General features: G+C 42.1%; 1 protein-coding gene across 1 annotated transcript in view; it reads left to right on the top strand.

Moving 5' to 3' along the window:
* DCBLD1 (discoidin, CUB and LCCL domain containing 1) overlaps positions 1 to 18,040 on the top strand; it is a 46,744-nt gene that overhangs the window by 3,426 nt on the left and 25,278 nt on the right. The window contains exon 2 of the mRNA XM_069974928.1: positions 14,460 to 14,678. Within this exon, the coding sequence (XP_069831029.1) occupies positions 14,460 to 14,678 (219 nt within the window). The remainder of the gene's footprint in view (positions 1 to 14,459; positions 14,679 to 18,040) is intronic.

Raw genomic sequence — 18,040 nt, 5'->3', positions numbered from 1 at the left:
TAGGGGCAACTAACAATTCTACTTTACAGCAGTTTGATAAATCTCCCCCCTCCTGTCTACACAGAGAGACGTTACCGATAAGATAGAATTTACCGCCGCTCAAAGATCCAATCAGTATACGTCCGATTATTGCGTGTTTCTAGGAACGCTCTTTGCTGGGAAAAGGGCCCTTTACCGTAGAGACCATCTCATGTGGCAAGATGGGAAAGACTCTATGTGACCATGACAGTGCCGGTTTAAGGAGTGTTGAGGCAAATAGGGAGTAGTGAGGTGGGTTGAGGGATGGGCGTGATGGCTCCCCGTGTAAAGGAAGATGCAAGTGGTTAGTGACTGGAAGTGGTTAGAGATTGGATGGGGCGTACACAGTAAGGTTAAGGTGGTATGAGACCAGCTCCAGTACACAGGTGGTGAGATGCGATATGGAGAGTAGGGTGGAAGCCATTTTATCAGTAGTAGTTGAGAAGAGCACTGAGAAGTTGTGTAGAAGAGTTTTAGGGGGATTAAAGCTTTCTCTAATGTTCTTCATCTTGTGTTTGAAGTCCTGAGCTGAGTTGAGGAGGCGGAGTAGGAAGTTGGAAATGTGAAAAGGTCACTATCATGATACCATTCCGCATGTACTCCTCAGTTCATCTTGGAGAGACACCTCTCATCCCGGGCAATTGGGTTGCTGAGGCAACTGTCCAATGTGTTTGATGCACGACCCCTGTTGTGGTTTGGTGCAGGATGGTTCCTCGCCAACCCATTCCCTTGACATGCTTTGTGTCTCTCTATGCCAAGCTGTAGACACCACATTCCATGGTATTGTGACAGAAACCTGTTGTTTTGGGAAAAAATGGAAGGTACGACAATGGCAAAGTAGTCGTGTTTAGTAGAAGTAAATGACGTGCATGGGGACGACCAAGCGCTTGTGTCATACAGTGGAATTATGATTGTCAGAGAGTGCATGGACGTCAAGACTATTAAGGTTTTTATCTGAATGGGCTGTGTTATAGCGATAGTTGTAATGTGCACGTATAGAAGCTGTACGGTAGCCGTGCACACATTCGGCCTATGTGCTGTGATACATACATTGAACATACACAATGTCAACGCAAACTTCTCAATGTGACTCAGATTTTATGCTTTTCTTCCAGTGAATCACATAGCACCGTATATTGGTATGTGTGTATTCCACCTGAAGGACACCAGTCATGATGGACCTGTCTGACATCCTAGTGTAGGGTTAGGTGGATGTGTCGGTTTCATTTACGTTACTAATTAGAGAGTCATATATCTGGTTTAGATCTTTTGTTAGTCACTGTCTGAGAAACTCTTTAGACTGGTTTTCTGACTATTGCTTGTTGCCACAAACACATTATGTGAATTTTGTTATGAAACACCTAGTGATACGGTCACCGCCTGCGGGCATGTGCCAATTCCGCCACCATCGTGTAGTTTATAATACAATATAAGGCAAAACGCTAGAGAAGAGCGGAACTTGAGCATGTTTGAGTCCAATCGTGCGGCATTTGAGTACCAGTAGTTGAAGAAGTAAGAAGCCCTACGGAGTCCTGGAAAACATGGATACAGCCTGTGGCCTATAGCTCTAAATGAGCCAGAAAAGTGTGTGAACATAGCCTTAGGTTATGTTACCACAATGGAAAAATGGTGGCTGTCTTCTTGGATGATCATGAACGTTATTTGCGGCCGTCATTGCCAGTAGACTTTTGGCGCAAAAACTATGGTCGTCATTTTCCCGTTGTTGGAGCATAGCCATGATTGAATCCATTGGTCGCTCACTGAATCCATTTCACTGTGTAGATGTGAGGAGCAGCTGCTTCCTGGGACATGGGCGGCCATATTTTAGGGAAAGTTATGTATACAAGTTGTGTGTGTTATAGGAAAGGTGACACGGACAGGTCCAGGACTATTCCCGTTTTCCCACTGGCTTTCATATACAGGGACCCTTTGCTTACTAGAGATTTGGACAATATTCAAATGCTATAGATTCTTCTGGTTTCATTGTGTTTTCCACCCAAGGGAAGTCGTGTGCACTATTTATGGAGTAAGAAAACAGAATGCCTCACACGTCTTGGTTTCCTGTTTGAAAGTATACACCAGGAGACCTGTAATTGTGCTTTCAGCTGCCGTAAGGGTAGGGCCACAAGTAGTATATTAGCTGTAGATTATCTGCACTCACTTTCTGTGTGGAGGGGGGGGGGGGGAAACCCGCAGCTTTTTAGTATTTGAAAAATGAATAAGATTAAAAAAAAATATCTCCCGGAAAATATTTCCCGTAATAAGTGTATATTGGTAATTTGTAAAACTTTTGGGGGGCAGTACAGTACTTTAATAAAAAATTTTGCCGGACTTCTCCTTTAAATCTGTGAGTACCATACTGATCTATAATTGTAGACAGTATAATGATGGTTGAAAGGGGCCTTAAAGGGGTAGTCTGGTGAAAAGCTTTTTTTCCTTTCAAATCAGCTGGTTTCAGAAAGCTTTATAGATTTTTTATTTACTTCTATTTAAAAAAAATCTCAAGTCTTCCGGCAGCTGTATGTCCTGCAGGAAGTGGTGTATTCTTTCATGTCAGACACAGTGCTCTCTGCTGCCACCTCTGCCCCAGACAGGAACTGTCCAGAGCAACAGCAATTCCCTATAGAAAACCTCTCCTGGATAGTTCCTTACATGGACAGAGGTGGCAGCAGAGAGCATTGTATCGAGCTGGAAAGACTACACCAATTCCTGCAGGACATACAGCAGCTGATAAGTACTGGAAGACGAGAATTTTAAATAGAAGTAAATTACAAATCTCACTATGTCACTTTCTGACACCAGAAAAATATTTTCGCTTGAGTACCCCGTTAAAGTTGCCGTACCTACTGACTTTTTCGAGGAATAATAGGAAATTCTGTAAAAATATGGTAACATATTTATATTTCACAACAATATACATAAGAAGTATGTTGTCTGGGCATGTTAGGGATCCACGTATTGTAACGTGCTAATACAACCCTGCTGCACCTCACTGTGAAAACCTCCAAACTGTTTGAGCCCTAATGTGCAGTAATGAGAAGTCTCCACTGTACACAGACTCTTCACACTAGTAGGGAGGGAACTATCTGTGCAAATGAGATCTTACTATAGTTAATAAGTGATAGCCCCTATCTGTCACATTGTAAATGAAATAAATAATCCATTCATTGTGTTTAATGACCGATGACCCTGTTTAATAAGAAGCGAGCGTCTGTTAATAGAGGACCCCCCCTCCCCCCCTTTATCACCAGCACAGGGGATGCATATGCAGTGTGGGGCGGCTTATGGGCAGACACCATTGTAGCGGTTTGTCCTGCTTTCAGCACAGATTGCCAGGGGAATGCTTTGTTTCCACTGATCACTGTCTGAGAGATAACATCCCACTCAGCGTGGTCACAGCACAGCGTCTGCTTACTAACCGTGTCCATAGGATTTCCTGCTTATCCTTTGTTCTGCAGCTATAATATATTGCAAAACTTCAAAGGTTTTTCTTTGAAAACTTGTCTTTTTTTATTTATTTTTTTGCACAGCACTAGAATGTGATAGAATTTTACTATGTTTTACTCTATCTCTCCCCTAGTTGTTCAAATAAGTGTATTCAAACCTTTATATATAGTATAGCCTCAATATATTGCACAGCCACCATACAGTTTGGAAAGTATGAGTACAGTAAGATATTATAGAAGCAACTAGAAAATATGACTTTACCGAAAGAGTAGTAGGTGCTTGGAACAAACTTCCAGCAGATGTGGTTGGTAAATCTACAATAACTGAATGTAAACCTGTCTGGGATATACATATATGTGAGCGCACATGCTAAGCAGCCTGCTGCTAGTGTCCCTGTGTCTTGTGGGATGAGATGCAGGTTGTCTTCAGAGATTTCATTAGGGATCACTCCCTGACATCCAGCAGTCACAGGGTTTTTGTTTTGCCAGTAAACAGATGCCTGACATGTCAGCATTCTCATGTGTCCTTTATTTCACAGGAGGCAGACACAATCACTGTGCAAGGACAATACACGGGTGCCTTGGATTAAGAGTATAATTTGTTGTTTAGGAGCGTGCTTGTAATCCAAATCCACTCTTAAACCAAAGCTAATTTCCCCATAAGAAATCATAGAAATGCAGACAATTGGTTCCACACCCCAAAAATAATGATTTATTGTTCTGAATAACATGTAAAACAGATGAAACAAACATTCAGAAACAGCAGAATATGTGATATTATAAGTTACTATACAGTAATGGAGAGGATGGGAAACACAAGGGCGGACAGAGACCGTAGGGAGAATGAAGGAATGAGCAGGGCAGATGTGGGCACAGTATAGCAGCACTCTCTGTCCGGGGAGAGAGGGGCTACAGCTATGGAGAGATTACCTTCACAGTCCAGTCCCCTGATGTAAGCCCCAGCCTGAAGTGGATCTGCTATGATTTGAAAGGTGAGGGAGACTTCCTGGGTCAGGGCACAGAGCTGTAGACCCCGCTATGCAGACCATGCCCCTTCTCCACTCCCCCTCCCACCCAGTAGCGGGAGCTCTTAAACCAAAATGCTCTTAAACCAAGTTACTCTTAAACCAAGGTACCACTGTATATTGATTTAGATACAAGTTTGCAAAGTTACTTTTCTAAACTGTTAAAGGGGTTCTCCGGAGAAAATCTTTTTCTTTCAAATCAACTGGTTTCAGAAAGTTATATAGATTTGTAAATTACTTCTATTTAACAATCTCAAGTCTTCTAGTACTTATCATCTGCTGTATGTCCTGCAGGAAGTGGTGTATTATTTCCAGTCTGACCATGTCAGGAACTTTCCAGAGCAGGAGAGGTTTTCTATGGGGATTCGCTACTGCTCTGGACAGTTCCTGTCTCGGACAGCAGAGAGCACTGTGTCAGGCTTGAAAGAAAATGACATTTCATGCAGGACATACAGAAGCTGATTAGTATGGGAAGACTTTAGATTTTTAAAAAGAAGTAAATTACAAATCTATATAACTTTCCGAAACCAGTTAATTTAAAAGAAAAATGTCTTTTTATTTTTACATATTAGGTGTGTGTCACTAGGAATAACACTACAAAGTCCAAGACATTGGAAGTAATATGAATATGGGAATAGGATTGTGGGAGTTTCCATGAGTGAAGTCAGATTGTGGCAGAAGTTCCTGGAGATCTCTTTGTGTGGTTATAGATCCGGCATACTCTCGGCTGACCATGGTAAATCTGATCCCTCTGTAGCAGCCTTGTGGTGTGCCTGTAGAGCACAGGTTGTCTTGTGGCGCGGCAGAAACAGCTTGTCATTTGCACCTAAGCTTCCCTTGGTATTGTTATTTTCTGGAGAGACACCAGCTGGCAGACTTGCCGCTGACTTCAGCAATTTCTGGGATTGGAATGGTATTTTAGTGCGCTGATCGGTTTCAAACAGAACCCAACATGCTCTGCTGCTTCTCGCTTGGCCTTGTTTCTCATGTAAATTGGCAGCGACCGGCCTACAGATCTTTAGGAAAGTCTTTTGTCACAGATCAGAGCTGATCAGACCTGCCAGGAAGCCATGTTTGCCCCTATGCAGATTTAGAGATTAGGTATTGAGCCTATACAGTCATGGTCAATAAAAGGTTTAGGAAATGGAGCCTTTGCCGTTACCTTTTATAGTGTCAATAGCTGTTTCATATGCTTTCAGGCACTTGTTGTGCCTATGTCAATTAATTTAAAAATGACCCAAATTAAAAGGGGGGGGGACACTTGGGGCAGTGTATAGAAGGGAAATCTATGCACCAAAATAATTACGCTAATGCATTTTAAAGGGGTACTTCGACAAAAAATGTCTTCTTTAAAATCAACTGGTGTCATTATATAGATTTGGAATTACGTCTGTTTAAAAATTTCAAGTCTTTCAGTACTTATCAGCTGCTGTATGTTCTGCAGGAAGTGGTGTTTTCTTTTCAGTCTGACACCATCCTCTCTGCCGCCACCTCTGTTTATGTGAGGAACTGTTCAGAGAATTAAAGGTTTTCTATGGGGATTTGCTGCTACTCTGGTCAGTGTTAGACTGTAAGGAATACACCACTTCCTGCAGGACATACAGCAGCTGATAAGGACTGGAAGACTTGAGATTTTCAAATAGAAAGTTACACAAATTTGTAATTTGTTTCTGACACCAGTTGATTTTAAAGAAATCAATTTTTTGTTTACACCTTTAATAACAGTACAGTAGCTCATCATAACCTATGGCTACCTATTGTATTATCTCCTATTCTGAAACGATGACTTGCTAGAAAATAGTGCTGACTACAAGCTGCCTGGTCTCTGCTAGGGTTTAGATGTGAAGCATGAGGTTTACACAGCCTGTTATGTGCAAGCAAATATCGTGTAGTTGTTTTCTTACCCACTTCCTGACTTTATGGCCAGAACTAGTTACAGTAAATTCTTAAACACCAGTTCTGTAGCTAAAGATGCCACGGAGTGTCTGGTTACATTTCTCTGTATTGTATCACATGATCACCAGGTGAATGAGAAAATCTGATACAGACTCCAGAATTGTATGTATACGTATTAAGCTCTGGTTACTAACTTTACAGGACATGGGTCTATGATAAGACCGAAAAGAAGTGTGTGTGTGTGTATGTATGTATGTATGTGTGTGTATATATAATATATATATATAATATATCTATCTGCTCCGTAACCGGTTAAATTGCTGCTGTACCACAACTATAAAAAAGTCAACTTACCTTCCTAGACTAAGGGCCATATTACACAGGGTGATTATCCTTCGAAAAATCGTTAGATCATTCAGATTTTAACAATAAATGTTTCATGAAATAACAGGCAACGATTAAACGACCAACGAGAAATCGTTGAACGTTTGATAGAATCTGGACCTATTTTCATTGTTGATGGTGCACAAATTATTTGAACATCATTTGGTGTAATAACACGTCGTTCGGTGGTTCCCTGGTCTATCAGCCAGGAAAGGACGAGGACAAGAACGTCTGTAAGTAATGATCATCCTGTGTAATACTGTGAACGATTTAAGATTGTTTTTCATAGTGGTCGTTTAAGATTATAAATCGTCCAGTGTAATACCACCCTTACTATACCAGTTTGTCCTTCTCCCCAAGACCTATATATATACTGTACCTTGAACAGATTCTATTACTTATGTTATATTGGTTGTTCACTTGTAAGAGTTTCAAGGAAATTGCTGACAGTGCTGATAGATAACCATCAGTGGCTCCGTGCTCAAATATTTACCAACAGGGTGAGGGTGCTCGATATTACAGGAGAAATGATGGCCATTGTTAGACCAGAACACGCAAGTGCTATGTCTTCTCCTTAATGAGTGTCCGTCTATGTAATGGGGGTTCTCAGTAGACTGATATTTCAGTGTAGAAGAACGTATTAAGGTATGGCAGATTTATTGCAGAAGCTGAAAATTCACACTGCACTTTTAAGTTTTAGGAAATAGTCAATGGTTCCTGTGCTAGCATCCCATTTTGACTGGTTCCTAATGTATATGTGCTGTAAACTGTCAAATCATGAATCTAGCTATACGGTGTCTTCACATGTACAGTATTGCAGTGGATTTTTTACGCTGCAAATTCTGCAGCAAAATCCGTTGTGATGCGGTGTCCTGTCATTCAGGCTCTACATTCTCATAGCAGATTTTTATTCCGCTATTGCCGGGCTAATTCATTACCTGCCCGTGCTCCTGCCTGCTTCTCCAGCTCCCGCTCAGCCAATAAGTGCCCTGTCCACTGATTTGGCTGAGCGGGACATCAGGGAGCCGGGAGCTGAAGAAGCAGGCAGGAGCGCGGGCGGGTAATGTTTAAGCCTGGCAACGGTGGGTTAAGTGGGCAGGGGCTAATATTATAGAGTATCGCAATGTATTTTGCTGCGATACTGTACGTGTGAAGGCACCCTAAAAGAAAGTTTCTAGGAAAAACTTGCATGATGACCTCTGTTATCCTGTGGCCTTATATTATGCACTGCCCCCTCAGGTTTTACTAGAATTTGGATGTATTGTTCCTGTGTTTAACTTTCCATACTTGGATATAACAGACATACTTCCATTAATTACTTTGTTGTAAGTTAGTTTTTAGAAAAATGATGTGGCTTTTAGATACTATATGGTAAAACACCGCTACTGTGTGCCCATCTGAGGTCTTATCTTAAAGGGGTACTCCAGCAAAAAGGTTTTTCCCAGTAATTGAAACAGATTACAAAGTTATATAACTTTGTAATATGCTTCAATCACCTATCTGCCCCCCTTCCCTATCTTTTCCCCCCTCAATCCCCCACCAGGAAGTTAAGTAAACTCATTCTTACCTAATGACTGTTGGCCCCAGGCTGCTCTGTGGCAGCCATTTTGTGTCAATGACATCATCAAGAGGGAGGCGGGTCTAAGCCCTGTTAGGCCAGCCTCCCTTTGTCAGATGACTCAGGTTGCTCAGCTCTGATTGGCTGAACAAGCTGTAAGCCATCTAACAGTTTTACAGAGTCAGTTAGGCATCACAGGAGACAAAGTGCATCATGGGAAAGCCCAAACCTGGAAGTAAAGAAAAAAATGAAGCCACCAACTGGAGCTTCAGGGACCTGCAAGTAGTAGGAAATTCAAACGGAGACAGACTCCGGAGGGATGGGTAATGTAAAAACTATGTTTATGATTGATTGTTTTTTGTTATCAGCGCCGAAGTACCTCTTTAAAGCGGTGTTCCCATCTTAAGGAATTTTATCCCTGGTCTCTGGATTGGTGCGGTGCCAGGGGTTGGTCTTCCCACTCTTCAGGATTGGGCATTTTGGATTTCAATGCCTGATCCTTTTTGGAGATAAACCACAGAGGTGGATCCGCAAAAAAAAAAGGAAAAAGAGGGTGGGGGGTGGCAAAAAATGTCACTAACTGAAAATGGCTGCCGGCAGGAGCTTAAAGGGTTACTCTGGCCATGCTTCCTTTAAACGGAGCTTGAAGTCCGACGTCGCAGCACAGAATGGCGTCTTTAGAATGCAGCTGTGCCATGACTTGCTTCAGGCTGTGTCGCCCTCCTTTTCAGAGATAGTGCTGTGCTGTTCTCTGGCGAGTAAACGTAGCCGGAGTTCCCCTTTAAATGGCTTCTACAATTCTGTAACTGTTTTGAAGAGTGCTAGACTTATTATACCGTATTACAACATTTCCTTTTTATTTTTTGTCGAGGATCTGCAAAAATACAGGATGTGGGAATTGCACCATAGGAAATAATGGGTTACAAAGTACTCTGTATCTGCGGATCCACAAATACTGAGAACTTATGTGGACGTGTGAAAAAGGCACGAGTTTGTCACTCTATAAACAAACACCATCTTGGTTGGTTTGCCCAAATTCTTCTGTCTCCTAAGAATGTCGTGAATCCCATTTCCTTTTTTTAGAAGGCATTTCTTCTATTTATACACTTCAAAAATAAATTTTTTCGGGGTCCGTTCAAGTACTTACAGAGAACTGTATAGAAAACCTTATATGCACCATCCACCACCACCACCTCCTACAGAGTGCTGTGTTTTTTGGGGGAAAAAAGGTCCTAAAAATGCTTGTTTATAATGCAAATTATACTTGCCTATAGACTTTCAGCATGGCTGTAACTTTTTTGTTCTTTTTAAAAATAAATTAAATAAAAATAAAAAATGGCAAGAAATATGTGCTGCTTACTGAAATGCTATAGGTAAAACCACCCAATGGGCTGATTCAAACTTTGGTATGAAAATAGGGAAGCAGCCCGCATGCGTAATACAGATCTTTTGTTTACTATTTATTTATTATTTTCATTGTATCAGTTTCTGTTCAGTTTTAGGAATAACTCATTCCTTTTAGACCTGTGTACTTTGAGATTTTGTTAAAGAGGTTGTTTAGATGGCTGCAGGGATTAAAGGCCCTATTCCACGGAACGATTAATAGAGTGCAACGATCAGCCGACATCATTCATGTCGGCTGATCGTTGCAGTCGCCTGTTTTTCAACATGTTGAAATAGCGGTGGCAGAGAGCGGGGAACGAGGAGCGAACAAGAGCTGACAGCGCTCGTTTGCTCCTCTATGACGACCCGTGAATTAGGGCCATAAGACATTATTACACCAAAAGATGCCTGACAGATTTTTTCAGCCAAAGCCAGGAACGGTTTTAAAAAGAGGAAAAATCTCAGTCTTAGGGCCCTTTTCCACGGGACGATTATCGTTTGCATAATCGTTAATGATAAACGATCCAAATGACCGCTATTGCGAAAGACCTGAAATCGATCACCCATTTACATGGAACGATAATCGTTACTTATGATCGTTCTTGCGGTCCTCTTGTCGTCGCTATTGCGTTCGTCACTACTGCGAACGACCGACGTCTTACTCAATGCGAACGAGCAACGATAAAAATAGGTTCCGGTCTTATTGCGCAATCAACAAATTCTCCTTCGGTCGTTAATAGTTAACTGCTATTCAACTGAACGATTAGCGCTTAATTTCAAACGACTTAACGATAATCTGAAAGATAATCGTCTCGTGGAATAGGGCCTTTATCTTTATGACCTGTTCTCTGTTTATCCTCCGTTCCTGACTTTGGCTGAAAAAAATCAGTCAGATAATCTGTCAGACATCTTTTGGTGTAATAGGGTCCTTATGTGTCTCTGTACTGGCCTTACCACTTGTGCTGGATGCCATTGAGGCCAGTGACTGGCAGCATTGATGTGGGTATAGCTACTACAGATCCTGTGGTGCTGTTTAAAAAAAAAAAAAAAAGTAGCTGTGCCTTTTCTGATCCGGAATAACCCCTTTAATTTGGTATCGTGCATGAGCCGTAAGGAGGAGGTTAAAGCTTGTAAGGCATTTTGCATGGATGTGTTTTCAGTTGCACGTACATCATCACATCACCACAGCTGTGTGCTAGGAAGGGTCCCGAGCGCACACAGGGGCCGGGCAGTTTGGCCTGCAGCGACTATACTGGGGATAATTAGATTGTAAGTAAATGCTGAGTCCCGGAGAGGCAGGAACATCTGCAGGTGGGTGGAGAGGTATTCATGGGCTCCCGGCTTGTTGTCTTTTATATTATAATCCAAAAAGGATTTCCTGAGGTTTTTTGTGTGCGGTTTACAGGCTTAAGACACAAAAATGCCTTTGCCGCTGCCATCATGATTACCCATCCGTTTGCTATAATCTTTCTTAAGGATATTTCAACAATCAAAAAATGTTGCAAGGAGCGGAGACACAGGAAGCAACTTTATATGTTATGTAGTTCACATAGTTGGTAGGCATGTGGCATGTGGACTGTGTAGTACACATTGTACAGGTAACCACCCGGAAATGCATCTCCAGTGACGGCAATAAGCTGCCATGGTGTGTGCTATGGTCTGCAGGGGAATTCTTACCAATGAACAATGAGATCCATTGTATGATCATTACAATACGTAGGTTGACATTTGACCTGGTGAAGTGTTCTATATGATATTATTAGAGATGAGCACACTTGGGTCCATCAGAACTCACTGGTGGCTGAAGAAGTATGATGCAGCCCTAAGGCTGCCTGGAAACAATGGATACAGCCATAGGCCATAGGCTGTATTCATATTCATATTTTCCAGGACTCCCTAGAGCTGCATCCAACTAGTTATTATCTGATGTGTGCCCAAGTAAAGGCAGCCCTTCATGCCCAATTGTAACATTAGGCTACATGGGACCAGATATGAATTGCATTGAATTGCATACGGACAACAACTTTAGCATTGTGAATTCTGGTATCGTGAAAACTCTATTTTGTAGAACACTAGTCTAGTTATAGTATGTTCTTGTCTTTTCAAGTTAGGAGACCACTAGAACTGTCAATCATTGTGCACCTATAAAAAAGGAGCCCGCCTCCTGGGCACTTGCCATTGCAGCTACTGGGGTATCAAGAAAGGTTCTTTAACCTAACCAAAGCACAAGGTATCATTACACTCCTCTCCCATCACCGTCTAGTGGGCCTTCAGCATTTTTATTTTACCTACAGTTCCCTATAACCCATGCAGCCTACTAGGTATAGTGCAATGTTCTGGAATGTTTCATACCAAATTTTACATTGCTTCCCTTCTGTTCACCACTTCTTGTCTTCCATCACTAGTCAGTATTGTCACATCACAGCATTGTCTTTAGGGACATCAATGTCTTTCAGCACGTCGCCTTCTCCCCCTCACAGAAACCCCCCAGCAGGGACTGTGTCGTGTAGAAACCACAGTACAATAAGGGTAGAAGACAGTGAATGTTGCCACTTTACACAATAGAGAAAAAAAGATGGGTATCCATGTGTATGTTATAATGGTGAAATAGGGAATTACCTAAATGAATTTGTTGTTATGCAGCTAATGCTGTAATTGTTCAGTCCCTCCGATCTGCTTTTTCACCCCTCTATATATCTCGCTAATTTTATTTCCATATAAGCTTTTTATGAGGTCAGAAGAGGACTAGATATAATAATGATATAACTCATATAGGGCATGGGGGCTGCATGTTGTCAAAAGTACTTTCAACTAAGGGTCGTATTACATTGACAGATTTTCCATTTAAGTGAGCGCCTGTCTTCTAGATTGGCGTCTTACCAAACCCATTATGCGGCTTGATTGTGCAGTCATTGCTATATATAGGAAATGTTATTACTTGCCTCTCCATGCTGCCTGTTCCCGCTTACTGCAGCCGCCGCTGACACTTCCTACCCTGTCTCTGCTGTGACAGCCTGCTCAGCCAATAACTGACTAAAATAGGACCGTGCCGCAGCCAGTGATTGGCTAAACAGGCTATCACTACAGAGGAGGTAGGAAGTGTCAGCAGTGGGAACACCGGGGAGCCTGGAGAGGTAAGTATAGTATAGGTCTTTTGAGTCGACAACTGTGCATCTCCTACTACTTGGAGCAATGCAAGGCCAACGGCCAATGATCAACTGATAATCGGCTCCATGGCTGATCATTGTCTTTATTACAGGGGCCTGATTTGGCAGATAATCGCTCTGTGTAATAGGACCCTTAGCCTGGTTGTATGCAGAGCAACATATCCTATTACTAATTGATTTTTCCCATAAGGGCTCTCATCTCAATATTACCATATCTCTTATAGTCTAGCTGTTATATATCTTAATATGTACGAGTCACTTGGGTTTGCTGGATTTTGGCTGTGAGTATTAAATCTAGCAGTAATGTATGGGCCAAATGGAGACAGGTTTCTGAGCTTTGGCTAAGAATACGGCAGACCACAAAGTTGTTTCAGCAGCCAAACTTCCATGTTAATATGCAGCTGAAAAATAAAAATTCATCACGGCCCTGAGAGTAGATCCCACTTAACACTGGCAGTCTAATATTTCCAAGAGCTGGAGTCACTCCCTGCACACTGACTGGCCAGCTGAATGAGACCACTGCATGACGCGTAGCCTGCCATATACATTGACTTCTAGAGGTATGTGACTCTACATTAATGCTGCCAAACTGGAATTGCATGAAAGTCTGACACATGTCATTGTCACTTTCTGGGTGGGATAAAAGACAAATTCCGCTTTTTGTGCCTATGTGATCATCACCATTCTTGACTGATCATCCTGTGTACACAAAGCATATAAGTAACCTATATATGTAGAACAACGGAAGGATAAGATACAAGGTTGGGTAGAAATGAGTGAAATGAGGAAGTTCTCACTGTTACATTCATAAAATAGTTCCCCAGGGACTCTTTCCACACCTTGCTTCTACAGATAACAGGTGCAGAATGCTCACAAGTGAGAGAGTTTTGGACAAAGCCTGGCCCAGGTGTTCTATCCACCTCTGTACTGGACCAATGTGTCCACCTATAGGTCAATACCCGTGACTTCTTTCTGAATGTGACAATACATTTATTTGACCATCTAAAGTTTATAGTGGATCGAATAGGCAATGATGAGATGGTTATTATACTATACTATGGAGGTAAAGATGAGAATATAGTAAACAATATTAGAAAACAAACTCCGAATAATCAAGTAAGCAAAGAGAAGAAAGTAAAATGAGTTTTTATTGTAGGGATCCAGCTGGAATCATTGCTAGAAGAGATGAGGCAATCTTGAGCATGCTTTAATGCCTTGTCTATTTAAATGGATGCACAAACAATACAGTAATCATTTAGACTGCCCGGATGCACGATTAATCACACTGATCGGCGTTCACTTGTGTAAGCCGTGTAAGAGGACCTTTAGGGACCCACATGAATCAGGTGGTCCTGAAGTGGCAGGTAGTCTTGTACAGTTTGAATATGCATATTACCTTATAGTTGTTTAAATTTTGCTGAAAAGCAGCAGATCAACATTTAACACATATAACATAAATGATTTCCCGTATGTGGTAAAATAAATATGCAGGCTCTTCGGAATCTCCACTGTGTAGCACAGAATGTGCACTGCTATTATAGAGGAATTGGTCAATATACTCATTGTTTTTCTTCTCTTCCAGTGGATGGATGTGGACACATTGTCAGCAATGAAGAAAGCGGAACCATAACTTCTAAGAACTATCCCGGCACCTATCCAAACTATACCCAGTGTTCAGTCACAATCAGAGTACCCCTAGGGAAAAGTCTATATGTGAAGCTGGCAGACCTGGATATAGAATCCCAAGACTGTGAATCTGCTTATCTTAAGATCTACAAAGGATCATCAGATGAGGAATTTGGTGAGTTGGCAAAATATTTCACTGCCTGAGACAGGGCCAGACAAAGTCCTATCCTGCTAATCCACCCCTATAATATACGAGCCACCACCAGCCCACCTGGAAAGGGTCACGTCGTGTACATGATCTTCAGGTGCAAGACACTGAATCCCCATTGATCAGATCCTCCCTTCTAGGCATTGCTTGTATGAAGCGCTGTGGTGTATGTTGGTGCTATCCAGTGTTGCTGCACGGACCCTATAAGGCATACAACTCTGCTTGTTTATTTGCTTCAGGTAAACAATGGCGCTGGTGTCCATCCACTGTGTCCTCTCGGCCGCCCCTTGTCCAGTTAACTCTGAGGGGATTACAGATTCATTAGATCTTATCTCTTATACAATTAATTACCAGTTAACAGGTTGTGTTGTGGAGCTTAAGCAGTCTGAGCATATGTCCCCTTACCCTTAGGTGACCTCTGTTCTCTGCTCCGCACGCTTCTTTGTTCAGTCCCAGCTTTTCCAAACAGCTGGCCGTGTCACTAGGTATTAGCATAAGGACAATGTTGCATTTCTCAAAAGTGGCTTCATTTTAGCCCAATAATGCTGTAAAGCTTGGCTCATTTATTGACTGGGTTGTGAATGACACAAACGTGAATATATTTTTTCTGTGCCAGGGTCTGCATAGAATTAATTTTTTTCTCATTTGCAATAGTCGCATTTTACTCTTGTACAAAGTGATGTACATGGCGCCAATGCAATTCAAAAAATATTTATACCGGCACACGCTATAAAAAAAAAAAAAAACAACCTCTTTTCACTGCGTCATGTAGGTTAAAACTTTTTATTTAATTTTATTAGATATACATTTAAAATTGTCCAGAAAATTCTTAAAGCGGCATTATCAGCAGGTACTGCATAGTGAACCTGCTGATATGCTCCAGCAGCTCTGTACCTTCGGACTTGATCGCTGGTAAGAACGTCTTCTCTTCGACATTCTCATTTGATTGCCCCTTTGCTAATCCAGGGTTTAGAAGCACTTGGGGTATCACCCACTGGCCTGGAGCACCACCACGGCCCGCCCCTTGCATGCCACCCAGCCTGCCCCCTTGCATCCCGCACACTATTCATATTCATATATTCATGGTGGCCTCTATTTACCACGCATGTGCAGGGAAGATGTCCCATCGGAGACAGGCTTCTTCCTGTGAAGGCGTGGTAAATAGAGGTCACTATGCATATATGAAAATGCATAGTGGGCGAGTTGCAAGGGGTCGGGCTGGGTGGGCCATGGTGGTGCTCCTGGCCGGCGGGCAACACACCAAATGCTCATAAACCCCGGATTAGCATGGGGGCAATTAGCAAATTAAAAGAGAACATGGAAGAGAAGAAAAACGTTATTACCAGCTATCAAGTCAGAAGGTAAAGAGCTGCTGGGGCATATCAGCAGGTTCATTGGGCAGAACCCGCGGATAGTGCCGCAAGTGTGAGATCACGAATATTGGGGCCAAAATGTCTCGGCATAATGCAATCAACTAGGCAACCATATTGGCCTGGTATAAATCATGTACCAAACGACTAATAGCCAAGAAATTATGGCAGACAATTACGACACATCACACACACACAGTGCTGGATCATCAGGAGACCCAATAAGGCACAGAAGGCCTAGTAGCCTGTTAGGTCACAGGTGCCCGCATGTAAACAACAAGTCCAACTCACATTTAAGTGCCGAACCAGCCAACATGTAAACAATCCACAGTCAGGTTGATAGAAGTTAAAGTGGACTAAAACAAAATACAAGAGTGTCCCGGCTCGTAAAGCCACTCATGAGATCTTGTAACCTGCTTAGAGGAGCTGCCAAAGAAGATGCTGGTGCCAAAAACACTAAATTATGGCATAGGCTGTTTAATGAAAATTTTCACTGGACTTCTCTTAAGTATTGTATTGCCCCTCAAAAGTTATACAAATCACCAATATACACTTATTGCAGGAAATGCTTATAAAGAGCTTTTTCCCTGCACTTACTACTGCATCAAGGCTTCACTTCCTGGATAAAATGGTGATGTCATGACCAGACTCCCAGAGCTGTGCGGGCTGTGGCTGCTGGAGAGGATGATGGCAGGGGGATGCTCAGTGTCCCTCCAGTGCCCTGTGTCCCTCAGTGTCCCCCTGCCATCATCCTCTCCAGCAGCCACAGCCTGCACAGCTCTGGGAGTCGGGTCCTGACATCACCATGTTATCCAGGAAGTGAAGCCTTGATGCAGTAGTAAGTGCAGGGAAAAAAGCACTTTATAAGCATTTCCTGTAATAAGTGTATATTGGTGATTTGTATAACTTTTGGGGGGCTGTACAATACTTGAATAAAAATTTTCGCCGGACTTCTCCTTTAATAAGTCCAGGTGCCAGATTTCTGGCCTGGAGTACATGCTTAGCAACAGATTTTTATGTGCTTTATGTCACCCTTCACTTGGGTGACAAAGGTGTGGGTAACAAGAAAGGCCAAAGGTCATGAAATTGGGCAATATGGAGCATGGTTTGAACTCAACATTGTGCACCAAAATTTACAGTGACGTTTGGCTAGGGTCACACTGCGTTCTTGCATCTGTTTCTGTAGGTTTCATTTTTAACGTACAGAAAAACGTATTTTATAAGTTTATACAGAGCTCTAAATTGGAAACGACTAGTAATTTACACCTCTGTGTTAAGTAGGAGCCTTGGTTCCTGTAGAGCCATATGCTCACTACCAGATAGACATGTGTTTGTTTCTAAAGGTCACGGACCCCAATGTCTGCATTTTGTATTTTTATCATATTATTACTGCATACTGTCTTTGTGTCTGTTTTTATGTTGCTTATATTCTTCTTGTGTTTGGGTTAAAGTCATTCCCAGACAAATAATGGTTTCCTGTTATGTAGCCCATGTATGATGTAAAGAATCAGAACAAAGCTATGGTCCCATTACAATCTGTGTGTTGTATTGTGTGTACAACGGGAAGATAGGTCATAACGGATGTTAGTCTGTTGTATGATTCAAGAAAAGGAAGCTGGGATAGTCATAGACATGTGTTATTACTGTCAGTGATCTGCTCAGCTCAATGCATGATCTTGTTGTAGCCAAAAAGATTCTTTGCTATTTTCTGTTGCTGCAAAATTAACATAGCATAGTGTATAGCATGATGGGGATGTGTGAGTTTAAGCGATGGACTTCGAATTGCATCTTATATGTAGGGGGTACTCAAGTCAAATCAACTGGTGTCAGAAAGTTATACAGATTTGTAATTTACTTCTATTTAAAAATCTCCAGTCTTCCAGCACTTATCAGCTGCTGTATGTTCTGCAGTAAATGGTGTATTCTTTTCAGTCTAACACAGTGCCCCCTACTGCCAGC

Source organism: Dendropsophus ebraccatus, chromosome 6, assembly GCF_027789765.1.
Source record: "Dendropsophus ebraccatus isolate aDenEbr1 chromosome 6, aDenEbr1.pat, whole genome shotgun sequence".
Lineage (NCBI taxonomy): Eukaryota > Metazoa > Chordata > Amphibia > Anura > Hylidae > Dendropsophus > Dendropsophus ebraccatus.
The sequence above is the reverse complement of the archived record's forward strand: the minus strand, read 5'-3'. Positions and strand labels throughout refer to the sequence as shown.